General features: G+C 42.6%; 1 protein-coding gene across 1 annotated transcript in view; it reads right to left on the minus strand.

Moving 5' to 3' along the window:
• LOC141108006 (interleukin-13 receptor subunit alpha-1-like) overlaps positions 1-25,373 on the minus strand; it is a 191,677-nt gene that overhangs the window by 119,496 nt on the left and 46,808 nt on the right. The window contains exons 2-4 of the mRNA XM_073599156.1: positions 15,704-15,840; positions 8,556-8,697; positions 3,589-3,709 (exon numbers count right to left, since the gene is read on the minus strand). Coding sequence (XP_073455257.1) covers positions 3,589-3,709; positions 8,556-8,697; positions 15,704-15,840 — 400 coding nt within the window. The remainder of the gene's footprint in view (positions 1-3,588; positions 3,710-8,555; positions 8,698-15,703; positions 15,841-25,373) is intronic.

Consider the following 25,373-nt stretch of genomic DNA (forward strand, 5'->3'; position numbering starts at 1 on the left):
CCGGGGATCGACAGCTGGTGTGGAGGGGCAAAGCACCGTGGAATGTTGGGGACAGGCCGAGCTGGGGTCTTAGGCTCTGGTTGTACAGTCCGCCTTGAATCCACGTATTGGTCAGCTAGGGTGGCAGCTTCATCTACTGTGTATGGCCGCCGATCCTTTACCCAGTCTCTAACCTCATGTGGGGTATGATTGTAGAATTGTTCCAGGAGGATTAGCTGGAGCGCATCTGCCATGGTAACAGCTTGGCGCCCGGTCATCCAACTCTCCGCTGCTCGGGTCATTTGATGAGCCCATTCTGTGTAAGGCTCTCTCTCCTTTCGGCGGAGGTTGCGAAACCTCAAACGGTGTGCCTCTGGAGTACTGCCGAAGCGAGCCAATAGTCTTTCTTTTACCCGGTCATAGTCCTGGCTGATCTCATCAGGGACATTATTGTACGCCTCTGCAGCCCTTCCTGTGAGACGGCTGACCAAAAGCGTGACCCAATCTGCTTTATTGACACCTTGGAGACCGCATTGCCGCTCAAACATTTGCAGGTAAACATCCATCAAATCTTCACCATCTTGAAACATGTGGAAGGCGGCATAGGGTAGCTTTTTGCGGGCCGCTGGAGCTTCCCGGTTGAACATAACTGACGCTCCTTGGTCCCACTGGAGTTCAGCCATTCGCAGCTGGGACACCTCTGTTAACACTTGACTGATAACCTCCTGTGGGGGGTGAGTACCATACAAGGCCAGTCGCCATTGAACGTCACGCTGGAACTCTGTCGCCTCTGAGGTGTCTGCTGGTGGGTTGCTGGCCTGGTCAATCTCCATTAGTTCGGTGATGAGAGTCGCTTTGGATTTGTTGCTGGAGACTTTTCCACGGGCTTCCAAGAGATCCTTCAAGGTGCTGCGCTTGAGTCTGGCGTAGTGATGTTCCATCTGCTGTTAGGAGCAGGGGGTCCCGGTGGTGATTTGGGTGTGCCTAGACAAGAGGAAGCATCCCAGAGCTTGCCACCAATTGTGACGGATCCTATCCCACACTCCACTGAGTGCCTCCGTCAATAACACCGCTTCCTCCAGTATGACCATCAGACAGATATAATATTATCGCTGAATTAAATACAAGTCTATTCGATAATAGCTTGTAGAATCTTGACTGCTTTATTGGGTAGAATACAGCCTTTTTATACACATTTAACACAAGGGGTTAGATAACGAGGTAGAGCTGACTCATGGACACTCCCCCCCTCCCCTCTAGCAAAAACTTAAAAGACAATAATATAATTAACATGTTAATTAACACAACACTTAAGGCAGACCTGGTGACCAGACAGTTCGTCTCTGCAGGTTAATCTGATCAACTCTTTCAAGGATCATGTATTGTTCAGAATAAACAACTGAGAATAGTCTTTGGGCAAGTCCAAAAAAATAAAAGATTAATATAGAAATACCAAATAACAGGGTGAATGTGGACAGAAAAAGGTCCTTGCAGCCAGTGTCTGCGACAGCATGGATGGGCACTGATAGGCAGCATGGATGGGCACTGATAGGCGGCACGGATGGGCATGGATGGGCACTGATATGTGGCACTGATGTACTGTAATGTATGATGGATGCCAATCAGTGCCAAACAAAAATGCCTGCCAATCAGTGATGCTCATTGTAGGCACTGATTGGCATCCATTGTGGGCACTGATTGGCATCCATAAGTACCTTAGACTGCGATGTCTCTGTCAGAGACTCTTTACCTTGACCGGACGTCATATGACGTCTTCAGGATATTAAGCCTCTGCGCGCCCCCAGGGACGTGCATCCTGGCGATCGTTGTTGCGGCGTGTCTGGCACACCGCAACAACAATCGCCGGGATGCGCACCCCTGGCTTAATATCTTTAAGACGTCATATGACGTCCGGTCAGGATATTGAAACCACTTTGCAGCCGTCATTTTGCTATATGGCGGGCGGCAAGTGGCTAAGTGCAGCAGTCTAATTGCATTAGTGGCTGAGCGCAAGTTCCGATTTTTTATAAACAAAACATTATATTTTTTCTGAAAGCAGAGACCCTGGAGAATAAAATAGTGGTAGTTCCAAATTTTTGTTTACTGTTTATCGAGTGCAAAATTTTAGTTGAAAATACATTAAAGTTAATTTTAAATCACAAAAACACATTATATTAACCAATTTTGTGTTAAAATATAAAAGATGAGGTTGTGCCAAATAAATATCAATGTCAAGCTACTGTATATATTACGTGATAAAGGTAATTTCTTAAGACACTTTTACCACTGCTGTTTTAAAAACAAATCCAGATAAGCAAGTTACTCTTCAAGGAGTATGCATGCTGAGTTGGTTGAACTGTATGCTGATTGGTTGTGGATCAGTCAGAAGTCAGAATAAGGCAGTCACACCCCTTACAGACTAATCACTAAATGCAGAGGTGGGAGAGATGCTTAGAGAGCTGCCACTGCTGTATAAGGATCTGCTGTCGTTGTCGAGTGGCTTATCCAGTTCAGATATGGGGACTGGGGGATATATTGTATTACTACATTACACTACTTTAGCATACCTCCCAATTTTTTGAGATGGGAACAAGAGACACCTATTAGCAAAAGTATGTAGGCATAGGACACACCCCCTGCCACGCCTCCTTAATGGAGAATTATACAAAAAAATTATTAGTTAAACCCACAAGTGCATTTTATTTTACCACTACAACTCCTTTATACTGGCTTTTGAATTTTAATTTTACCAATGCAATTGAATGAAAGGTTTAGCACTGGGAAACACATTTTGAAAGATAAAAAGTGCATTTTATATACAACTATATAGATCAGACCAAAATGAGGGACAAATGAGGAGGAAAGAGGAACAGAGGGACCTTATTCCAAATCAGGGACTGTCCCTCGACATCAGACACAGTTAGGAGCTATGCTTTAGTCATGGGGCCTGGTGGTCATGGAAACTCCACCCCACTGAATGATTAGGTATTAAAGAAGAAATAAAGTCTTCCTCTTTGTACCTACAGGTAAGCTTATCTGTAGGTACTGTAAATATATCCTAAACTTGCACCGTTTAGGAGATATTTACTATATACGCTGCCACAGACGTCATCGGTGTATGCGCACTGAAAGAATAACCCTCTCGTGCTGTTTCTTCAGGACCTGTGTCGTGACCAGCGGCACCTGGCCAATCACAGCACCGGAGCCCGCGAACCCAGAAGTAGCTCAGGGAAAGGTGACAGCCGCTGGAGCGGGGGGGGGGGGGGGTTGGGGGGGGCACTACAGGGCATCGTTTTAAGGTAAGTATTTCATAATGAGCTGGTATGATGCATACTAGCTCATTATGCCTTTGTCTTGCAGGGTTATTTGGGGGGGGATTTTTTTTCTGAGGTTTACAACCTCTTTACGTACTGTATCAGTAGAGCACTAATTTACTTTCTCTTGCACTACCACTGTACACATTATTTCTGATTCTTTTCTAACCTCTCTCTTGCAAGATACTGTTCTAGGTCTAGCTCTGATCTCTGCTGTGTAGTGTCACTATGTTTTCATCTTCTGCTACCACCTGCCATGTCAAATATTTTATCTACAAATCTTCTGTTTACGAACCAGTAAAAGATCCGATAAGTTGTGTTGGGTGATGTATTTGGGCCAGGTTGCCAAGTGCACGTTACATGTTCCTGATAATGCCAAACACAGTGGAAATTGTTCACAGCTGTTCCTTCATCACCTAGAAAAGAAGCAAATTATAATTTTTGCATGAATTCAGTATTGTCAAAAAAATGTAATTTGCATAAGTCGAGCTGTATGATGTCACATTTTGGATTGTACAAAGAACAATTAGGACATGTTTATTCTTTGGTAACCACACAAAACTGACACCGGACTAACTGGCTAAGGTCTCGTTTACACTAGTGGCAAGGACTGGTAGTGAGGAGGCAATCTATCGCCTCCACACCACCTGCATTAACCCCCTAAATGCCACTCTACCAAATCACATGCCCTGCAAGCTGTTGTGGGGCGGTTGAATGAGTCACCTTCAATGGGCGCTTTTGCCTGCCGAATGTGACAGTGGGTATAATTCCTGCCACAGCCATCAAGCAAAGCATCATGACTGCGGCATGTGAACACCCCTGGTCTCTGCCTGTGCAGCTTAATGGGGAGCAGTTGTGGGGGGATGCATCTCAGCTACATGTCTTTGCTGCCTCCCAACCACAAATGTAAACAAGCCTTTAGAACTTAGTTATACACTATGGGGTTGAATAATACAAATAGACTTTTTTCACTTTGTAAGGAAATTTGTCCCAAAGCTTAGTGAATGAGGTGAAGCTCTGCTAACTTCCATCATCCAATCCAAACAAAAATGCTGGGTTTTTTTTGTTTTTTGTTTTTACTTTTCTTGCATGTGATTGGGTATTCTTTGCAAAGTGAAACTTCACCATGATCACTATGCGTGCAGCTCTGCATAGAAACCAATCAGCTTCCAGGCTTTTTGCCAAATCTTAATTTAACAAGCTGAGGTTAGAAGCTAATTGGCTACAGCTGCACCAGATTTTGCACTCTCCATATTTAGTAAATCATCCCCACTATTACAAAACCATGGCATAAATATGTAAACCCTTCCCCCTCCACTCTTTTGCAGCCTCCACTCCTCTGAGAAGGCTTTTTAAATCATTGTGAAGTTTTTATATGGGAATGTGTGCCCAAACAGCATTGCTGGTACAAGATCATCCAGTGCCCAGGACAAAGATGGCAAATTGCACCCCCCCCCCCCATTATGTGCGAGCTTATGAGGAGGAGGGGGAGAGAAAGCACAGCCCGCACCCCCTCTCCTTGCTGCTTCCAGCGCTGAGCTGACAGACGTAGTGTTGCCACTGTCACTACTCCTGTCAGCCATACAGTAGAAGGAACTTGTGGTGCCCCCATTCCTACAATACACGCTGCCAACCCCTTGTCCTGGCCCTGCCAAACAGCCATAAATAGAATATGTGCCGTAAGGTAATGATGTTGCAAAAGATGTCCTGGCTCATAATTGGCATTCCAGTTCATCCCAAAGGTATTTAATAGGGTGGAGGTTTCATCAGACTCATCAAAGCATTATTTTATGGACCTGGATTTTTATACACAGGGGTGCAGAATGCTGTAAAAGAAAATGGCCTACCCAAAACTGTTGTCACATGTTTGAAAAGGGAACAACTGTTTATAATGTCCTTGTACGCTGCAATACAAACAGTACCCTTCACTGGTTCCAAAATTTCTTCATTATGGGCAGCCCTTATTCTTTCAGAAACATAGATCTTACATACCTCCCAACTTTCTGAAATGGGAATAAGGGACACCTAAAATATGTAGGCATAGGACACACCCACTGCCACGCCCCCTTAAAACAGAATTGTAAAAAAAATAAATAAATGATTAGTTAAACCCACAAGTGCTTTTTTTACCACTTTCTCTTTTACTTCCTTCATATTTTCTTTTGGAGTTTACAAATGCAGCAATTTAGAAATTGGATAAAAGGTTTAGCACTGGGAAACACTTTTTGATAGATAAAATAGTTTTATAGTTTTATCATTTTATATACAGTGATATAGATCAAACCAAAATGAGGGACAAATGAGGAGGAAAAGGGACTTTGTTCCAAATCAGAGACAGTTCCTCAAAATCAGGGACAGTTGGGAGCTATGATCTTATAGAATGATCTTAAAAACAGTAAGACCTGTCTAAAGCTTGCCATACTCTATTAGGTTTTTTCGTTCAGCCAAGGGGCTGCACAAAAAAAAACTGATAGATTCCTCCATCCACAAACAAGGTGGATGGAGGAATCCACCCCCCCATCACCTAGGACATTGTACTCTGACAGCGGCACCTGCTACTCATAGAATACACTGATCAGCGGCTGCAGCTACTGATCAAGAAACATTTTTGAACCTGTTTGTTTGACAGAAGTCGATCAAACGATCAACTTCTGTCAAGCATGGACGGTAAGAAATTGAAGGAAATTCATCTGATTTCTTCTGAACCATCTGGATTTTGATCATTCTTTCATTAGATGATCAGCTTAACTTAACCTCCTTATCATTCTTTTTTTTTTTTTTTTTTAATCAAAGTAATTTCTTAACAAAATAAAACATGACAACATGAATGGATGGGCAAGTTTGCTTTAAATAATAAAAATTAGTTAAATAGCATTATCAGTTTGTGGTGCTCAGATACAGTTTAGTTTCACTTTAAAGTTGGAGAAAACAAAGCCACTCTAAAAGCTTAGCTGGCTTTGTGGCTAGTTGAAAACAACTGGGCGGCACAAATCTGAGACTTCTGGAAGGAAGTAAAAGGAAAATCTTTTCAAAAGGAGCAAAAACAGAAATAAAATCCTGACAGGGTCTCTCACCCTTACTCAATACAAAAGAATATTTTTAAAGTTTTTCCTGCAGTTGGACTTTAAATTATTAATATATAGCCATATAATGGTGCACTGTTTCTATTAATTTATCATAAGTGATGTATTACAATTTTGAAAATAAACTATATCAGAAATTGAAATACAACATCATACTGAATATTAAACCATTATTGGTTCACAAAAAAATGATGATAATCTATGATTTATCTAAAGTATTGTATGCAATAATCAAAGGTGCTTATATGATGTGCTATATATGCAATTAATCAAACAAAATTTCCAGAGTTCATATGGTTAAAATTGTGCAAAACGTGTTCCAGAGTTCATATAAAGAAATGCTCCCACAGTTCACATAATCTCCTTGCACGTGTTTCCTATCAGAAGGCTTTAACTGGGAATGGAGCCTCCATTCTCAGTTGATGCCTTCTGAGAGGAAAAGAGTTGGGTAGGAGCCAGTAGCGTGACGTCAACACACATGGTTCTGCAGATGGCTGTACACTACTGAGTTTGTCTGCCTCATACAAGCAAATGTTTTGTAAGTGCATTTTGTTTTTTATGATTGATGCTATATACGTTATAGGTAGTCCCCGATTTATGAACCTCCGACTTGTGAACGACTCCTACTTACGAACGGGAGGCGGCGTGATGTTCTGCGCATGCGCGGCTACTTTTCGTCGGCGGGCACCTCGGAAAACATCAGAAAATGACGTCTGCACATGCACGGCTACTTGACAGAACATCGGAAAACATTGGAAAATGACGTCTTTGCCGTTCTGCTCACGTGCTTCTGACTTACGAACATTTCTGACTTAAGAACAAACCAGCAGTCCCTAACCCGTTCGTAACTCTGGGACTGCCTGTAATGCACTATGAGCCCTCTCCATTGCTTTTATTATAACACGCTGTGAGTGACATGAGCTTGGATCCATCCTAATCTTCTGAGGCCAACTGACAACCAACCCTTAGATATAATCTTGTTTAAGCGCACACGATCTCCTATGTGGGATCTATTTGTCTGGTAAGCAGACAATTTTTTGTTTTGGAGCACGGTGGTGATGCACAAGCACTTTTGATTTATTTATTTTACACAAGGACATTTTTTTCCTCTTCTCGCATGTGGGGAATTTTGAATTACACATCAACTTTATGTAAGGAGATTATGTGAATTGGAGCATTTCTTTATATGAACACTGGAACACATGTTCAATTGTATTTGTGAGAGCACAATTTTAACCATATGAACGATCTGTGCGCGTTGATGTCACGCTACTGGCTCCTACCCAACGCGTTTCCTCTCAGAAGGCATCAACTGAGAAAGGAGGTTTTACGTGCAAGGAGATGTGAACTGTTGGAGCATTTCTTTATATGAACACTGGAACACGTTTTGCACAATTTTAACCATATGAACTTTGGAACTTTTGTTTGATTAATTACATTATATACTGTAGCACAGCATATAAGCACCATTGATTATTGCACACAGCACTTTAGATAAATCATAATTTTTTGTGAACCAATAATGGTTTGATATTCAGTATGATGGTTTATTTTAAATTCTGATATAGTTTATTTTCACAATTGTAATAGATCACTTATGATAAATTAATAGAAACAGCGCACCAATATATGGCTATATCTATTTAATATTTCCTCAGTATTCAAGGAAGTTTTTGAGTGCAGTTTCTTATATCTTTGTAATTTGTGGCCAAGCACAACCTTTTAGAATCCTTACCAGTTTAAATAATAAACCACCACAAGGACTGCAAAAAGGAAAAAGAGGGGCGCATGTGACACAAAAACACCAGTCTGACATGCTTGGATTAGATGAAAGCCAGATCTAAACTATAGACAAGTAAAATAATCACATTGCAAATTTGCATTTGAACAGATAATTCCGATAAAATCTAGATAAGTAAAAACAGATATCATATGCCCAGTAGATATCTGTGCAAACATACAACATATGTGTTTTTGTGCACCTAGCAAACAGTTTCAGTGAATAACCTAAAATCCAGAACAGACATCTGTGCAAAGAGACCCTGCCATCAGACTGAACTATTTCTCTGCAGTTTTAAAAAAAGAGTAGAGAAATACACATTAACAAAATGGGTATGATATTGAACATTGGACAAGTAGAAATAATGATATGAGAAATGTGCATTTGAACAGACATTACCTGGTGCCAGCTGTATAGTCCTGTTCAGTGATTCTGTTATGTTTTTGCACGGAGCTTCAACATAAAGGGATATTTTATCATTGGGATCAAACCATTTCAGTTTTAATATTTCATATTCCCCATGTGGTGATCCTCCTTTTTCCTAATGTAATTACAATATGAAAAAAGGAGCTTTGTCAAACTCAGCAAAATAGAGTACATGCGTTTTTTTTTTTTTTTACTGATTTACACGTGAAAAATTAAGATATTAATTGATAACTAAACACAAGAACAAAAATGCATTATATTGCAGCTTTCAGTCCTAAAATGGCCTAGGTGGCTTAGTATTACCTTTTTAAAATTTTTTCAAGCTAAGAACATTTTCAACAAATACAGAAAATACTTGTCGATTTTGCCAAAAATACTGTGTCCTTGTCACTTTTGAACTGCACAGAAGATTATCTTCCTTCCTAGTTTTCTTCTGTAAACTACCAATTGCCCTGCTTCATGCAATGAAGATGAAGAAATACAGACATATTTGTAGTCCCTATCACAAGCCTAGGGTGTCATCCACGGTTCCCTCCATAGATCAGTGGATTTGTGATATAGCCACTCACAGTCAAGTGGGTTATTTGCAGGCTCACCAAGAGAAAATAATGCAAAAAAGCTTAAACAATAAAACAAATGCAGCCACCATACCAAAGACTAGTAAGCTGCAATATCCAATGTTAGAATGAAGATGAGCGGCATTTGATTTGTCTACTGTAGAGTATATGAAGAAAGCTAAATTATATCGAATGATTTCCTATAAGTGTATGAGGATTTGCTATAGGGTTATGTGGCCTTATCTATGGCTATGATTAATAATCTTAAAAAAATAATTTAATTAAATCATGTACTTGTTCCTCCACCCACCCACTTACGTGCATGCAAAAAAAAAAAAAGCAGCCCTTAGATCCAGACTGCAGCATTCTCTGTACTTGAGCTTGACCAGATCTATGCAGCATCTCTTATGCCGTGTACACACGACGGGTTTTGCCATCGTAATAAACTCCAAAGGTTTCTCCGACGGAACTCTGATGGAATTCCATTCAAGCGGTCTTGCCTACACACAGTCAACCCAAAGTCCATCCAAAGTCCGAAAGTCCAGAACGCAGTGACGTACAACACTTATGACTGGAGTAGAAAAAGGAAGTTCAATAGATAGTAGCCAATAGCTTCCGTCTCGTACTTGCTTCACAGCATGCGTCGTTTTTGGTCTGTCGGAACAGCATACAGACGATCAGTTTTGCCGATAGGAATTGGTTCCGTCAGAAATATTCAGAACATGTTCCATTTCTAGGTCCGTCAGAATTTTCGAAAAAAGAAGTCCGATGAGGCCTACACACGATCGGAATAGACGATGAAAAGCGTCGGACTTTTTCTGTCGGACATTCTGCTTGTGTGTACGCGGCTTTAGAAGTTGAGTCGGCCTGTAGCACACTCACATTGCTATTTCTTAGCATTGGTAATGTATGGGCCTTCCTAAATAGTACCACAATAGTATATGAAAGATGAATTTTGCTCTGTTAAAGTAAAACTCAACTTTTGCTAAGAGAAAAAAAAACAACCCACTTCAGGCTTCTTGTATAGAAAAAATGTTTCGTAATTGTTAACTACTTACTGGCTTCTGTTCTAAAGATGCTGAGACAGGCCTCTCCAGTGACTTCCTTAAACTGTAGCAGGTTCTACCTGCTATAATCCCTTTAAATCATATATGGCTGCAAACTGAAATTAAAAGCAAATTTTAACCTCTTCCGGCCTGAAATCTGTATACTAATATTCATCAGCTTGCTGTCCCCTTAATAACACATTAATAAACCTCCTCCCTTTGACTGCTGACTGCTTCCAGAAAACACTTTGTGCAGCTGATGGCTCTCAGTCCCAGCTGTCACTGACAGTTCTTATCCCCATTCATAAGTGGGAACCAATCAGAGTGGTTCCTGATCGTGCAATAACTTTCTATGACAGTGATCACATGCAGCCTAAATGCTTCATCGACAATACTGTGATTGCATGATTTTTTTTTTTTTTGCATGTTTGGCAGCCTATAATTTAAAAAAATGAAGCAGGGGTTTTATTAAGAGTGTATTAAATGTCTCTAAAAATATACATACACATTATATGTACAAATTTATTTGCCAAGGTAAACCATATTGCTAAATGTAGCTAAGCATTAATGACCCCTAGTAACAAATAGGTTAACAATACATTACAACATAGTTAGTAAATTTTTTTTTTTTTATTTGTAGTTTTTCCTTTATAATATGCTGGCCTACATCTCAACTGTCAATTGATAAGACATTCCCAAAAAGCTTCCCTAATATTTAAATGTCAGGGACATTTTAAAGCCAATTATTACATTACTCTGCTCAGCTTAGAAATCATAACATCTCGTTAAGACCTTATGAGAGGGCAGTACTTGAAAAACCTTACCAGTGGAGTACAAAAGAGGTGTTGGCATGTGATTTAACCCACAGGTTAAACACAACATTGAAGATTTTATCATTAATAGCCTTCTGTTAAATCTCTTTCTCCTTTCTTACCAATATTCCATTTCTTTTTCCCAGGTTACTAATTAGGAACTGGTCATGGGCTGTATCCTGTGCCTGTGGCTGAAAACTACTCCTGGCGTGTTCCTAGAAATCCAATCCTTTTTAGACTTAGGCTTTTCTAAATAGTCCGCTAGCTGTTGCCCACAACCATGGGCATATTCTGTCCTCAATGCAGCCCAGATTATTTCTCCCTAGTGGGGCTTCATGCAAGTTCGCTAGATTTACTACCGTCTTCCTTCTGGGCCCAAATATGGGTCAATTACTGTCTGCCTTCAAAATTTACAGGGTTTAACTTGAAAATTATGTGAGCACTTCTTGCTAATGGCTCCTGGCTGCAGAAAGTAGCAAGATGCAGGAAAAGATGCAGTAATATAGAGGGAAAGTGATGAGCACAGCATAGATAGCCATAGTGGGCCCCCATTGGTGAGAGGAGCCTAGGTCTCATGCAATGCAAATGCCAACCTTGGTGTAAATGAATAGAATGTATTTTGATTTATATTGAGTCTGAAGACACCATTTACAGAGCAGAAGCATTGCCATATAGGATTCAATGAGCGCTGCATGCTGAGTATCTGTACTAAAGGCACTGCACCCAACAGAAGAATTGCCCAATAACGCTCAATAAGCCAGGGTCGAGTACTGGCATCACTACTGCAACAATTTTTATCATTTTTAATAAATATTTCTCCTAAACGTTATCACACTATGTGGAGCTTTGTTTTATTTCTGGGTTTCCATGTGTGGATATGAGTAACCTCCTTGGTCATCTCTGCGTTTGAAATGCTCTTGCCTGTTTGTGAGAATTACCTGCTGACCAGTACCATTCTTAAATTCCAATGTGACTGTGGCCATCAGGATTGCCGAGAGTTTATCGCATATAGTGATCATTACTACAAGCCTGGTCGACTTAGGTGGTATATGCCTCTCTAAGTCCACTAGTTCAGGTAAGCCTTCACGTAATTGGTGGCGGTTCCCTCACATGATTCCTGTTTACTCCTTATCTCAACATGGTTATCTTGAATGAGTTTCTAGAAATCCTTTGAAAATTCATGAATTGTTGCTCCATTTTTTGATGCCAATTAACACTCATGTCAGTTCATTGATGTTCAATGTTTTTCATTACACTCGGTGGATTTTATGTCACAATTTGTCAGTATTGTTGATATCAAATATCACTGTTTACACCCAATAATTTTAAGCGCCGCATTTTTTTATTCTTTGGTATTTGTGCTGTTTGTCTTCGGTTGTGCTGGCTGCTTTTTATTATGCAGCACAGCGCGGTATATGTTTTTCGTTCAATAAGCTCTGTTGTCTGCGTTTAAAAGCTCTCTACTGCTAGTGTAAATTGGAACTACCTAGGCAGGCTCTAAATGTCCATTAAAATGGCTTTAAGGACAACATTATTTTAGACCAGGGGTAGGCAACCTTTTGAGCACAATGTGCCGGAAAATGTTTTCAATGAAATTGAGCATGCTGATTTTATAACAAAAAATGTCAACTTCACACTCTCATTAACGAAAAGGATTTTTTATAAAGTAAATGCTGTAAACTACTTGAGTAGTAGTGAGAAATTAACATCCTGCACTCGCCTCAAATCAGCCCCAATTCCTGCAACTCCACACTTCAGATTAGCCCCAATTCCTGCACCTTCACACCTCAGATCACTGTCCCCCCTGCAAATATGTTTCACCACTGTAACCCCCGGCACATCTGTCCTGCTACTGTAAACCCCTGCACATCTGCCCCACCACTGTAAATCCCTGCACATCTGCCCCACCACTGTACTACCCTGCACATGTGCCCCACCTCTGTACCCCCCTGCTCATCTGTCCCACCACTGTAACCCCCTGTACATCTGCCACACCACTGTACCACCCTGCTCTTCTGTACTACCACTGTAACCCCCTGCTCATCTGCCCCACCAATGTTCCCCCTTTCTCATCTGCCCCACCACTGTACCTCCCTGCACATCTTCTCCACAGCCGTACCCCCATGATCTTCTGTCTCACCGCTGAACCATCTTCTCCTCTGTCCTAACACTGAACTTATCTGCTCATCTGTCCCACCACTGTAACCCCCTTTCTCATCTGCCCCACCCACTGTACCTCCTGCACATCTGTCCCACCTCTGTTCCACCTGTTCTTCTGCCCCACCACTGTTACCCCCTTTCTCATCTGCCCAACCACTGTACCTCCTGCACATCTGTCCCACCTCTGTTCCCCCTGCTCTTCTGCCCCACCACTGTAAACCCCTGCTCATGTGTTCCACCAATGTACCTCCTTTCTCCTCTGCACCCCTCTGCACATCTACCCCACCTCTGTACCCCCCAGCTCCTCTGACCCCCCGCTGTAACCCCCCGCTCATCTGTTCCACCAATGTACCTCCTTTCTCCTCTGCCCCGCCACTGTACCCCCCTGTACATCTGCCCCACCTCTGTACCCCACTGCTCTTCTGCCCAACCACTGTAACCCCCTGCTCATCTGTCCCACCAATGCACCTCCTTTCACATCTGCCCCACCAATGTACCCCCCTGCTCTTCTCTCCCACCGCTGAACCCCCTTCTCATCTGCCCCAGCACTGAACCCCCCTGCTCATCTTTCCCACCACTAACACCCTTCTCATCTGGCCAAACACTAAACCCCCGCTTATCTGTCCCACCACTGAAACCCCCTGCTCATCTGCGCCATCACTGTACCCCCCTGCTTTTCTGTCTCACCGCTGAACCCCCTTCTCATCCCTTCCACCACTGTACTTCCTGCACATCTGCCCCACCACTGTACCCCCTTGCTCTTCTGTCCCATCACTGTAACCCCCCTGCTCATCTGCCCCATCAATGTACCCACTTTCTCAAATGCCTCACCACCGTACCTCCCTGCACATCCGCTCCACCGCTGTATCCCCATGCTCTTCTGTCTCATTACTGAATCACCTTCTCACCTGTCCTAACACTGAACCCATCTACTCATCTGCCCCACCACTGTAACCCACTTTCTCATCTGCCCCACCAATGTACCTCCTGCACATCTGTCTCACCTCTGTACCCCCTGCTCTTCTGCCCCACCACTGTAACCCCCTGCTCATCTGTCCCACCAATACACCTCCTTTCACATATGCCCCACTGCTCTACCCCCCTGCTTTTCTATCCTACCACTGAACCCCCTTCTCATCTGCCCCATCACTGTACCCCCCTGCTCTTCTGTCCCACCTCTGAACCCCCCCTGCTCATTTTCCCCACTGCTGTACCCTCCTGCTCATCTGCTCCACTTCTGTACCCTCTTCTCATCTATGATATGCAGAGTGATGAAAGGAAGCAGAGATGAGACACATCTACCTGTCCTGGCACACTCACCCTGCTGATCCACCTCTCACATCCAGCCCACATGCTTGTATGTGATGTCACACACAAGCATCTGGAATGGATGCGCAATGATGAGCTCAGGTCAAGGGTATTTTCTGAAAGCAGTAGGCCTGTGTGCAGGATCATAAGTTGGGCCCCTGCAGCTGAGAAAAAGTGTGGCACTCTGCGCCACAGGAAAAGTTAGGTGTGATTTTCATTGCGCTGAATACTGGCTCAGTCTTAAAGGGACACAGAGTGCAGGGGTTCAGTAGTAATTGACGCAAAGGTTCAGGAATAATTTCAACAGAGTTCCCAGAAGCTCTACAGTAATTTCACAAACTATCACCTGATTGTGGTTTTCTCAATCACCGTGAAATCCCTTCTTTCTGAGATTGGAAGTGGCAACCAAGCGAGTCATCTTCCTCTAGATGGTGGACGGGGCTAGCAGGACTATGATTGGCTTTAGCAGTGGCCAATGACAGCCCTCCTATTGCTGGAAACAGGGACCCCCCCCCCCAGCAGAACTGCACCCAATCTCTTCCCCATCACAAAAGCTGACGATCGAAGCTACAGCAAAGTTAGAGAACCAAACAATGTTTCCCATCTTTTACAATGTGTGGGAGCACAGTGCCTCCACCTCAGTGCAGGTGTGGTGTGGGGAATTCTGAAATTGGAATGCGTTACTGTCTCACTGATGCCGCGTACACACGGTCGGACTTTTTGACAACAAAGGTCCGACGGTCTTTCCGACGGACTTTCGACTGACTTTCTAATGACCGGACTTGCCTACACACAATCACACCAAAGTCCAAAGACGTGATGACGTACGACCGGACTAAAATAAGGAAGTTGATAGCCAGTAGCCAATAGCTGCCCTAGCGTCGGTTGTTGTCCATCGGACTAGCATGCAGACGAGCGGATTTTTCGACCGGACTCGAGTCCGTCAGAAAGATTTGAAGCATCTAAAGTCCGTCAGATTTTCGACCGAAAAAGTCCGCTGCAGGTCTGATGAAGCCCACACTCTGTCCGTCGGACCAGCCCGGTCGAAAAGTCTGCCCGTGTGTACACGGCATGACACTTCTCTGCACTGCTCTGCTGATGGGCAGGGAGTCGAGTGCCAGCAAAAGAGGCTTTGTGTCGTGCTTGCGGCACCCATGCCGGGGGGTTGCCTGCCCCTGTGTTAGACAATAGCAGTACAATAGGAAGTTAACACACAAAGGTAAATATTATCTAATTACCTTCATTGGTTCTCCATTTTTTAATGGTCTCATCTCTTTGTTATAATTTGAGCAATTTGCACTTGAAGGCTTCCATTCCCAAAATAACCGAAACATCCCTTTTAAACCAAAAGTGAGATTGTCTGGAGAGGAAACATCTGTAAGAAAAACAAACAAAATGTGAGCTGCTATTATTAATAACAATAGAAAACACAATTCATTCATACTTCATCAACAATAAAACACATACAGGAGACATGTCCTACCTTCCTGGAGATTTATTTAGCATTCTAGTAAAGCTTGAGCACACCAGGCTACTCTTGTCTACAAAATCCACAGTAGAAAAACAGTTTGCCCCATTATTTGGGTCTGACTCTGTGTCTGACACACAAAGTGGGCAAGTTGTCTTTCAACTTCTTCATTTTGGCCTTGCTGTGCTTTGTGTGGCTAGCTATGATCATGTCTGATCCTGTTAGAGTGAAATTAAGGCCAGCCAGGCAACTGGAGGAGACTAGTGACACCAGCTAGTTGTTCTAGGTGGGGTATGTACACCTTTGATGCAGTGTTGGATTAAAGTGGAATGCCATCTAAAACTATAAAAACATCAGTAATTAAGCCCCTAAAGCCCCCCCCCCCCTATTTATTATTACTAAAAAAAGCCCTTTATGTATATTTTTCTTGCAGGCTTCTAGATGATCTGGTGATGTCATGGGAGCTGCCTTTTCTTCCTCGGTAGTGGCAAGGGGTGGGCATTCTTCAAGCGACACTCATGTAAAGTTTTGTGAGCACTGCTCAGTTCTGGAGTACTTTGAGTCTAGCATATAAGATGACGTGCCCTCAGGGAGTGTGTCAGCAACAGGTTGGGCTCACAGGAAATGGCCAGAATGGCATGAGTGATGTCCAAAGAGAACCAGCAATGTTGGACAGGAGAGGGCATATAGAGGGTAAGTACAATTTCGTAATTTTATTACAAGAGAAGGGAGCCTAAAATAATTGAAAGTGAAGTTCAAAATGAATTGTACTGTGGGCCCTGGGCTGCCTTTATTTAATGGGTCCTCACTAGTTTATTGGAATCACATATAAGGGTCAGTTCACGCAGACATTCGTTTTTCTTTTCAAGCGTCTTCCTGAAACATGTCTGCATGATCCGGGATGCAGTGTTTACATTTTGAATTCGATTATATTCATCCGTATACTGTTTGCCAATTACTCATATAAATACACTCAGGAACTTGCCAGAATGTATCCCTTAATCACAAGGGTTAAGGGGTGGGGGCTAAGACTCCTGAAATGTTTTATAATAATCAAACAGACTCTCCCACGAGTCAAAGTGGGGTGACATATTTATTGTACCACACGATACAATTTTATAACCCACATATTATTATGCAGGATTCAATGGCCTAAACCTGTCTGGTACCAAAACTGCTCATAAAAATGTTAATACTTTCAGCTAGATACTTACTATTAACATAGCTTTATTATAACAGTTTTTAAGAATTGTGTATGAATTTTTTACAAAATTGAGTTTGACAGGCCATTTTATATCATCCTAAATGGAATTATCAATTGTGTATAATGTTTTTATTGCATACCAGTTATCCTTATTGGACTTTATTTCCTTGAGGTATAGAGTGTGTAGGCAGGTGCCTTTAAATTTCCCATCTGTAGATAGCCTCATGTCATTATTAGGAAGGGCAGTCTCCTAAGGGAATTGGTCCCTTAGAGCTTCCATACAATGTCTTGAGAGAGGAAAGTTTTCTGAGATTTTGGCAGCCATCTTGGGTGAGGTAACCCTTCAAATAAGGGACCACACATCATTTTGGCACGCTTCTGGTAAATGCATGATAGGCAAATAAACTCGCTTGTGAGGGACAGTTTTTAACACAGGGTCAGGTTCCAAATGAGGAGGAATGATTCAGGGAAGGCTTCTTTTTCACAGTATACTTTCAGATAAGCAAGTGCAAAGGCATGGAGCTAGTACAGACTGCCAAAACATCTACAGCCTTTTCCGAAAAAGGACACTACCACTGGTAATGGAAGCTGTCCTCCGGGAATACCTCCTGTAAAATACTAACACAGTGGGGTTGATTTACTAACGGCAAATCCACTCTGCACTGCAAGTACACTTGACAGTGCACTTGGAAGTACAGTCGCTGTAAATATGAGGGGAAGATCTGAAATTAGGGGAAGCTCTGCTGATTTTATCATTCAATCATGTACAATCAAAAATGCTGTTTTTTAATTTCCTTGCATGTCCCCCTCAGATCTACAGTGACTGCACTTCCAAGTGCACTTGCAGTGCACTTGTAGTGCAAAGTGGATTTGCCTTTAGTAAATCAACCCCAGTATGTTTTATTGCATATCCTAGCGCTGAAGATCAGTTATCTGTACTGTTATTAGACTGTGCCAATTTATATGAAGACATCCATACCCTATCACTGTGTGTGGCTATTCCCTCCCAATCCAAGGTACCTAGGAAAGGTCCCACGTACAAGCATGGCAAAACTGGAATGCTTTAAATACATTTATGATGGGCTTATGCCAGTGTGATTATGTAATTGCTGATAACAGTTTGTATATTTTTACTGCTAACAGACCAGATGACATGATGATAATCAATTACTAAAAGACTGTAGTGTTCTGTTCCAGATATCCCATTAAAACATTCAATTCATTTTTTTTTTATTTCAGTTTTAATGTTTTTAATAAAGTATTTCACAAAAGGGAATACAAAAATGTTTACAAAGAAGACATATCTCACACAGTATAAAATACAAACTGAATAGGTAAATATATAAACATTTTTTAACCGCTTCCCGACCAGCCGCCGCAGTTATACTGTGGCAGGTTGGCTCAGCTGCGCGAATCCCTGTAGCTGTACGTCGGTTCGTTCAGTAGCTATAGCAGGCACGCACACGTCGCCGGAGCTGATGCGTGTGGCCGACAGCCTCGATGTCCACCGGCCACCCGCGATTATTCCACGGAGAGACAGTGTGCCAGTGTAAACAAACATCCCCGTTCTGACAGGGGAGTAGAGAGAAATCGTCTGTTCCTAGTGATCAGGAACAGCGATCTCTCGCTACTCCCAGTCAGTCCACTGCCACCATAGTTAGAAACACCTCCCTAGGACACATTTAACCCCTTGATCGCTCCCTACTGTTAACCCCTTCCCTGCCAGTGTCATTTATACAGTGATCAGTGGCTATTTTTAGCTCTGATCACTGTAATAATGTCACTGGTCCCAAAAAAGTGTCAAAAGTGTCCGATCTGTCTGCTGTAATGTCGCATTCCCGCTAAAAATCGCTGATCACCACCATACTAGGAAAAAAAAAAAAATAATAATAAAAATGCCATAAATTTATCCCCTGTTTTGTAGACGCTATAACATTTGCGCAAAACCAATCAATATACACGTATTGCGATTTTTTTTACCAAAAATATGTAGAAGAATACATATTGGCCTAAACTGATGAAGACATTTGTTTTACAACTCCCAACAGACCCTCTCCTTTGTATCTCATACTAGGAGAGGGTCTGTTGGGAGCTGTTGGATAATAAGGACGGTGATCATGGAGAAGGTGGGTGATATGGAGTAAGAGCTAAAACAGAAAGAAAAGACTGACATCGCAAGCGTGGATCCGGAGATTGCTGCACAGTGGCAGATACTGTGGAGGCGAGATACCCCTGCGAGGGGTGAGTTGTTCCGGTGAGTGCATTACCTATAGGGGGCACTATAAGAAGCACAAAGGCATGAATTTGAAGAGCACCTGTCACTTTTACATTTTATATTTTTCATTGATTTTAGTTTTACCCATGGACAGTAAATGAGCACGATATTTTCCAGCTTACATATTTTTAATTGGTTTTGGTTTTACATATGGACAGTATATGAACACAATTTTTTCACATATGGACTGCATATGAGCACGGTATCAATTATAAATTTGGATGATACCAGCACTGTCTCATACTATTGAATCTCTCAGCACTTAGCACTTTTGAATCTATGCATGTTGGATATTTTTTATCTTAATTTTTGGTTTATTATTTGTTGTATTCGCATATGAGAGTTATGTTTACAATACTTTGATAAAGTGTCACTATGTTGTGGAGGTAGTGTTTCACTGGCATATCCCCAACTCAGGCAGGGGTTGCAACGCATGAATAGCACCACACCTTCCTTTGAAATGTATATTTGCATTTTACATTCCACCTAGGTGGTTGTACCGGTAGGGGCAGAAGTTCATCACCACCAGTCATTTTTAGCCATCAGTGCGAGATCATTTAGACCTTCTTTACATTTTTTGTAAATTGTCTGTCTTTTTAAAAGAACCTGAAATTATGTGGTTATTGTGTGAATTCTAGAGATGTTCTTAAAGTGATTAGGCAATGTGTGTTATTGAGGTTCACTGCCCTGCTGGTATATATGTCCCCTGTAAGTCATGACCAACGGGACAGATATTAAATTTATAACTTGGAATGTGCGAGGTATGCGGGATAAAATTAAACGTACAGCTATACTAACATTTATTAAAAGACAAAAGGTAAACATTGTAGCACTGGTGGAGACACATGTCACTGGCCATCTGCAGGCATCGCTGCGGCGCCCCTGGGTGGGATGGGCATATCACAGCACACATACGAACTTCTCCAGGGGGGTCACGGTGCTAGTGGCTAAATCCACCCTGTTTGAATTGATTGCTTTGGAGACTGACCGGCAGGGTAGATATATCTTTATTCATGCACTTGTTGGAGGAACCCCCTTGCTAATCATAGCCAGCTACATACCCCCCCATATAAATCTGATGTTGTGACAGAGGGCCTAGCATTTATAGCGCAACACCCGACAATATCAGCAATATGGATGGGAGATTTTAACAGGACAATGTCCCCATATCTTGACCGACCGACACAAATAGGGGTCCCACTAGGCGCACCCACGCAGACCAGACTATCACGCACCATGACGGAGTTGCCCTGGTGGATGTGCGGAGGCACAGAAACCCAACAACCAGAGCATATATGTGCCATTCCACAAGCCATAATACCATGTCTAGAATAGACTTTGTACTGGTGTCCCAGATTCTACTACCTAAAGTCACGGGGTCAGGGATTGCACCAAGGTTATTGTCAGACCACTCCCCATGTTGGGTGACAGTTTCTCTGGGGAATGCCCCCCCTATACGCATATGGAGATTAAACCCCCACTGGCTGTCGGCCCTTACAGACCATGAATCCATTGAAAGAGAGATTAAATATTTCCTGGATAGACCTAGAATCCCACCCTCCCTCAACGCATTCGGGATGACTTTAAGGAACAGGCCCGTTGGATTCTTAATACCAGAATAAATAGACTAAAACAGACATCCAATCTATCACTACAATTAACAACTGACAAGCTACAAGAACTAGAAACAATTTATAACTCCAATCCCACTCCCAAAAACCTAAACAGGGTAAAATTACAATCCCGCATGGTAACACAGTTATGCACTGAAAAGGCCAAGCAAAGTATATTTTTCTGTAGGCAGAGAGTGTATGAACAGGGGGAGAGGGCGGGCAGGTTATTGGCCTATCTAGCTCATATGGATGACAGGCCCCCGGTAGTAGTCTCCCTAATAGACACTGAGGGAAATAGTATTACAGACCCCTTCCAGGTAGCATCCCAGTTTTTACAATTCTATAAAAACCTATATAAATACCGTACAACGCATACACAAACGGAACTTCAGGCATACTTAAACACTATCAAATTCCCTAGATTAAAACCAGAACAAGTGAAATTACTAGATGCACCCATAACTACACAGGATATTTCCGATGTGATTGCCCAACTGGCCAAGTCTAAAGCTCCTGGACTAGATGGTCTACCCCTGGAGTTCTATTTAACATATTCAGAAACGCTCATACCTAAACTCAAGGATCTTTATCAATCCATATTTGACATAAATTCGCTCCCTTTATCCATGCAGGAGGCCCAGATAATTGTACTCCCTAAGCCAGGCAAGGATCCCCATTACCCTGAGTCATATAGGCCTATATCACTCCTACAGGTGGATATAAATATACTAGCTAAAATACTGGCCAATAGATTGAACACAGCTATACTCACGTTCATACATCCTGACCAAACAGGATTTATGCCAGGGAAAAACACTGCCATGAACATTAGAAGATTATATATGAACATACAGGCTCAGCATGAAAATTCAGGAACCAGGGTGGTGGTAGCACTTGAAAATAAATAAAAGTGTAGCGCTATAATCCACAACCATGTGTATCATATTACATAAGTGCATATATAAAGTGAATACTGATAAAATATATATGACCATAAATATGGATAATACAAAATAATTACACTGTGTTGATCACAAGAAAAATTAAAAATAAGTGTACTTTGTTAACAAATGTACCAATGACTAGTAATGAGAAACCCGTGACGGTTCCATGAACCAAACACCTCAAAAATCAAAATCAAAAATCAAAAAGCAAAACAGTCCATATTGAATATGTACAGATTTGTGAAAAAGTAGTGAAAAAAACGTCACCAAAGGTCTATAGGAGTAGTATATCACCAATGATGGAAAAAAGACAACTCTCAAGTTCACAGATAGATGTTTTCACCAAATCTGGCAAATAGGTAGACAGTAGGAGAACCGCAAGTGTACAGAGACTTTACATCAGTGCCGGAGCAATCACCAGGAATTGAAGAGGCTTACCGAAACTTAATGACCTGAAATGGCATACGCCAAACAAGTCAGAAAGGCTTAATAACCACCGATTCTGAGAAGTGCGTCATGTCAGATGTCATCAACATATGGTGGAGATAGGGGTAACAGCACGGCTTCCTCACCCATAGACAATCCAGCATAAGCCAAACGTATATTCATATGCCATGCGAGGAGCAAGAAAAACTCACATAGCGTAATAACGTTAAAACACTAATTTATTAAAATAGTTAAAAAACAGACTCACATTTTGAAGATCGAAAAAATAGCACAAATATCATACAGCGGCAATCGTGAGGGTGGACCCCTCACGATTGCCGCTGTATGATATTTGTGCTATTTTTTCCTTCTACTTCAGAGGGAGATAAACAGGTTTCAGCTCTTTCAGACAATGGTATAAACTATGGAGCGTCTGGCCTGAGGGCGTCACTACCCTCCTCGGTCATCGGAGATGAAACACTCTTTCTAGCTTCAGGTATATCAGATGACCACAACCAACTAATGTCCATGTCTCTCTCCTCACTATCTTCAATTGTTAAAGTCCCAGACCGAGACCTAGTTACAGGCCTTTGTGCAACCTCTGATGTAGATGATAACTCCTCCTCGGGGACTATCCTGACTGCATCAGTAAGGGGCAAAAGGTGATTCCGATGCCAAGTCTTAATGGGTCCAGCACTTTCCTCTGGTCTGATTTCAAAGACTGGAAGTTCTGGGAGCTGTTTACATACAATGTATGGTTGTGACCTCCAGTGGTTTGCCAGCTTGTGCTTCCCAGGAATACCCAAATTCCTTAATAGAACTCGGTCACCAGGTTGTATATCTTGAATCCTTACTTTGAGGTCAAAGTTCCTCTTATTTCTATTCCCTCTGTTGTTTGACATAGTCCGAGCCTTCTCATAAGCAATCTTCAGACTCTCTCGCAGCCTGTTTGTATATCCTCGATGAGAGGTCTCTGAGGTGTGGTCCAGAGAAGTTCCGAAGGCCAAGTCCACTGGTAATCTAGACTCTCGCTCAAACATCAGCTGATAAGGTGAATATCCTGTGACATCACTCTTGGTGCTGTTATATGCATGTACTAAAGCAGCAATATGCTTACTTCAGTTGGGCTTTTGCTCAGAGGTCAGTGTCCCCAACATATTGAGAAGAGTTCTATTGAACCTCTCCGGCTGAGGGTCTCCTTGTGGATGATAGGGTGTAGTTCTCGACTTCTGAATTCCCAACAGATCCAATAATCTCCTGATGAGCGTACTCTCGAAGTCTCTTCTCTGATCTGAGTGAATCCTCTGTGGTAGGCCATAATGGACGAAGAACTTCTCCACTAGTGTCTTTGCCACTGTGACTGCCTTCTGATCTTTTGTGGAGAAGGCTTGATCATATCTGGTAAAATGGTCTGTGACTACCAGAATATTTCCTTTCCCACTCAAGTCAGGTTGTAGACACAGAAAATCTATGCAAACTAAATCCATGGGACCTTGGCTTGATAAATGACCCATCGGAGCTGCCCGTTGCGGCAAAGTCTTTCTCTGGATACACCTATGGCAGGAATGGCAGTAACTCTCCACCTCTTTCCTCATGTAAGGCCAATAGAATCTATCCTTTATCAATTGAAGAGTTCTTTCTGTCCCCAGATGCCCATGACAATGATGCAGAGCGATTAACACTGTCTCTCTGTGTTTCTCTGGCAGAAACAGTTGCCACTTTTCCTCCAGATCTTCAGAGGGGCCCCTTCGGTAGACCACCCCCTGCTGCAACTGCAACCATCTCCACTCTTTATGTAACAACAGAGCTTCTTTCCGAGCACTTTCCAAAAGTAGATCAGGGTGCTGACTCTCCAGAGCTTCCAATACCAAGCTGCAGAGTGGATCCTCCTGTTGGTCTCTCCTAAGGTCTTTTCTTGATAATTTAGGTAGACCTTCTGCTGCAATCTGAGAGACATTACAGTAATACCTAGGTACCCCTGCTGTAGTCACTCCAATCTCTTCAGCTCTGGCTCCACCTTTCTCCTGCTTTTCTGCTCCTTCACAAAGGGCTATTACCCCTTCGGGGGCAAGCTGAATCCAATCCTCTTGGGAGCTCAGGGGACTGTGAGGTCTTCTGGATAGCGCATCTGCATCTCTATTGCCCACTCCTGGTCTGTATTTCAAGCTGAAGGAGGATGTTGAAAGAGCAGCCAACCACCTATGGCCCGTGGCATCCAACTTTGCGGTGGTAAGCAAGTATGTGAGGGGGTTGTTATCCGTTTTGACTACAAACTCTGCACCATACAGGTAATCTCTCAACTTGTCTACCACGACCCACTTCAAAGCCAGGAACTCGAGTTTATGAGTGGGGTAGTTCTTCTCAGCGGGAGACAGGCTCCGGCTCACATAAGCAATGGGCCTTAAATGTCTATCATGATCTTGGTAGAGTGCTCCATCTAGTCCATCTCGGCTAGCATCCACGTGCAGTTCATAGGGCTTGGTAGGATCCGCATAAGCTAACACTGGAGCAGTGGTAAGGCTCCACTTCAATTGTCTGAATGTCTCCTCACACTGTGGAGTCCACTGATCCAGGATAGACTCCTTTTTCTTCCGAGGCCCTTCCTTTCTCCTCCCAGGTTCCTCCAATCCACATCAGATGCTTCCTGATTCTTCAGTAGCTCTGTAAGTGGGTGGGCTATCTTCGCAAACCCCTCCACAAACCTCCGATAGTAGGAGCAGAATCCTAGGAATGACCTGAGCTCAGTCACATTCGTGGGCTTGGGCAAAGAAGTAACAGCTTCCAACTTTTCAGGATCAGTTGCTATCCCTTCTTCAGACACAATGTGCCCCAAATAGTTCACTGAAGATTGATAGAACTGACATTTCTCCATTGAAAGTTTCAAGCCCTCATCATATAATCTCTTCAGAACCTTTTCAAGTCGCTCTTCATGCTCTTCAAGAGTTCGGCCAAACACTATGATATCGTCTAAGTATACT

Source organism: Aquarana catesbeiana, linkage group LG09 (assembly GCF_042186555.1).
Source record: "Aquarana catesbeiana isolate 2022-GZ linkage group LG09, ASM4218655v1, whole genome shotgun sequence".
Lineage (NCBI taxonomy): Eukaryota > Metazoa > Chordata > Amphibia > Anura > Ranidae > Aquarana > Aquarana catesbeiana.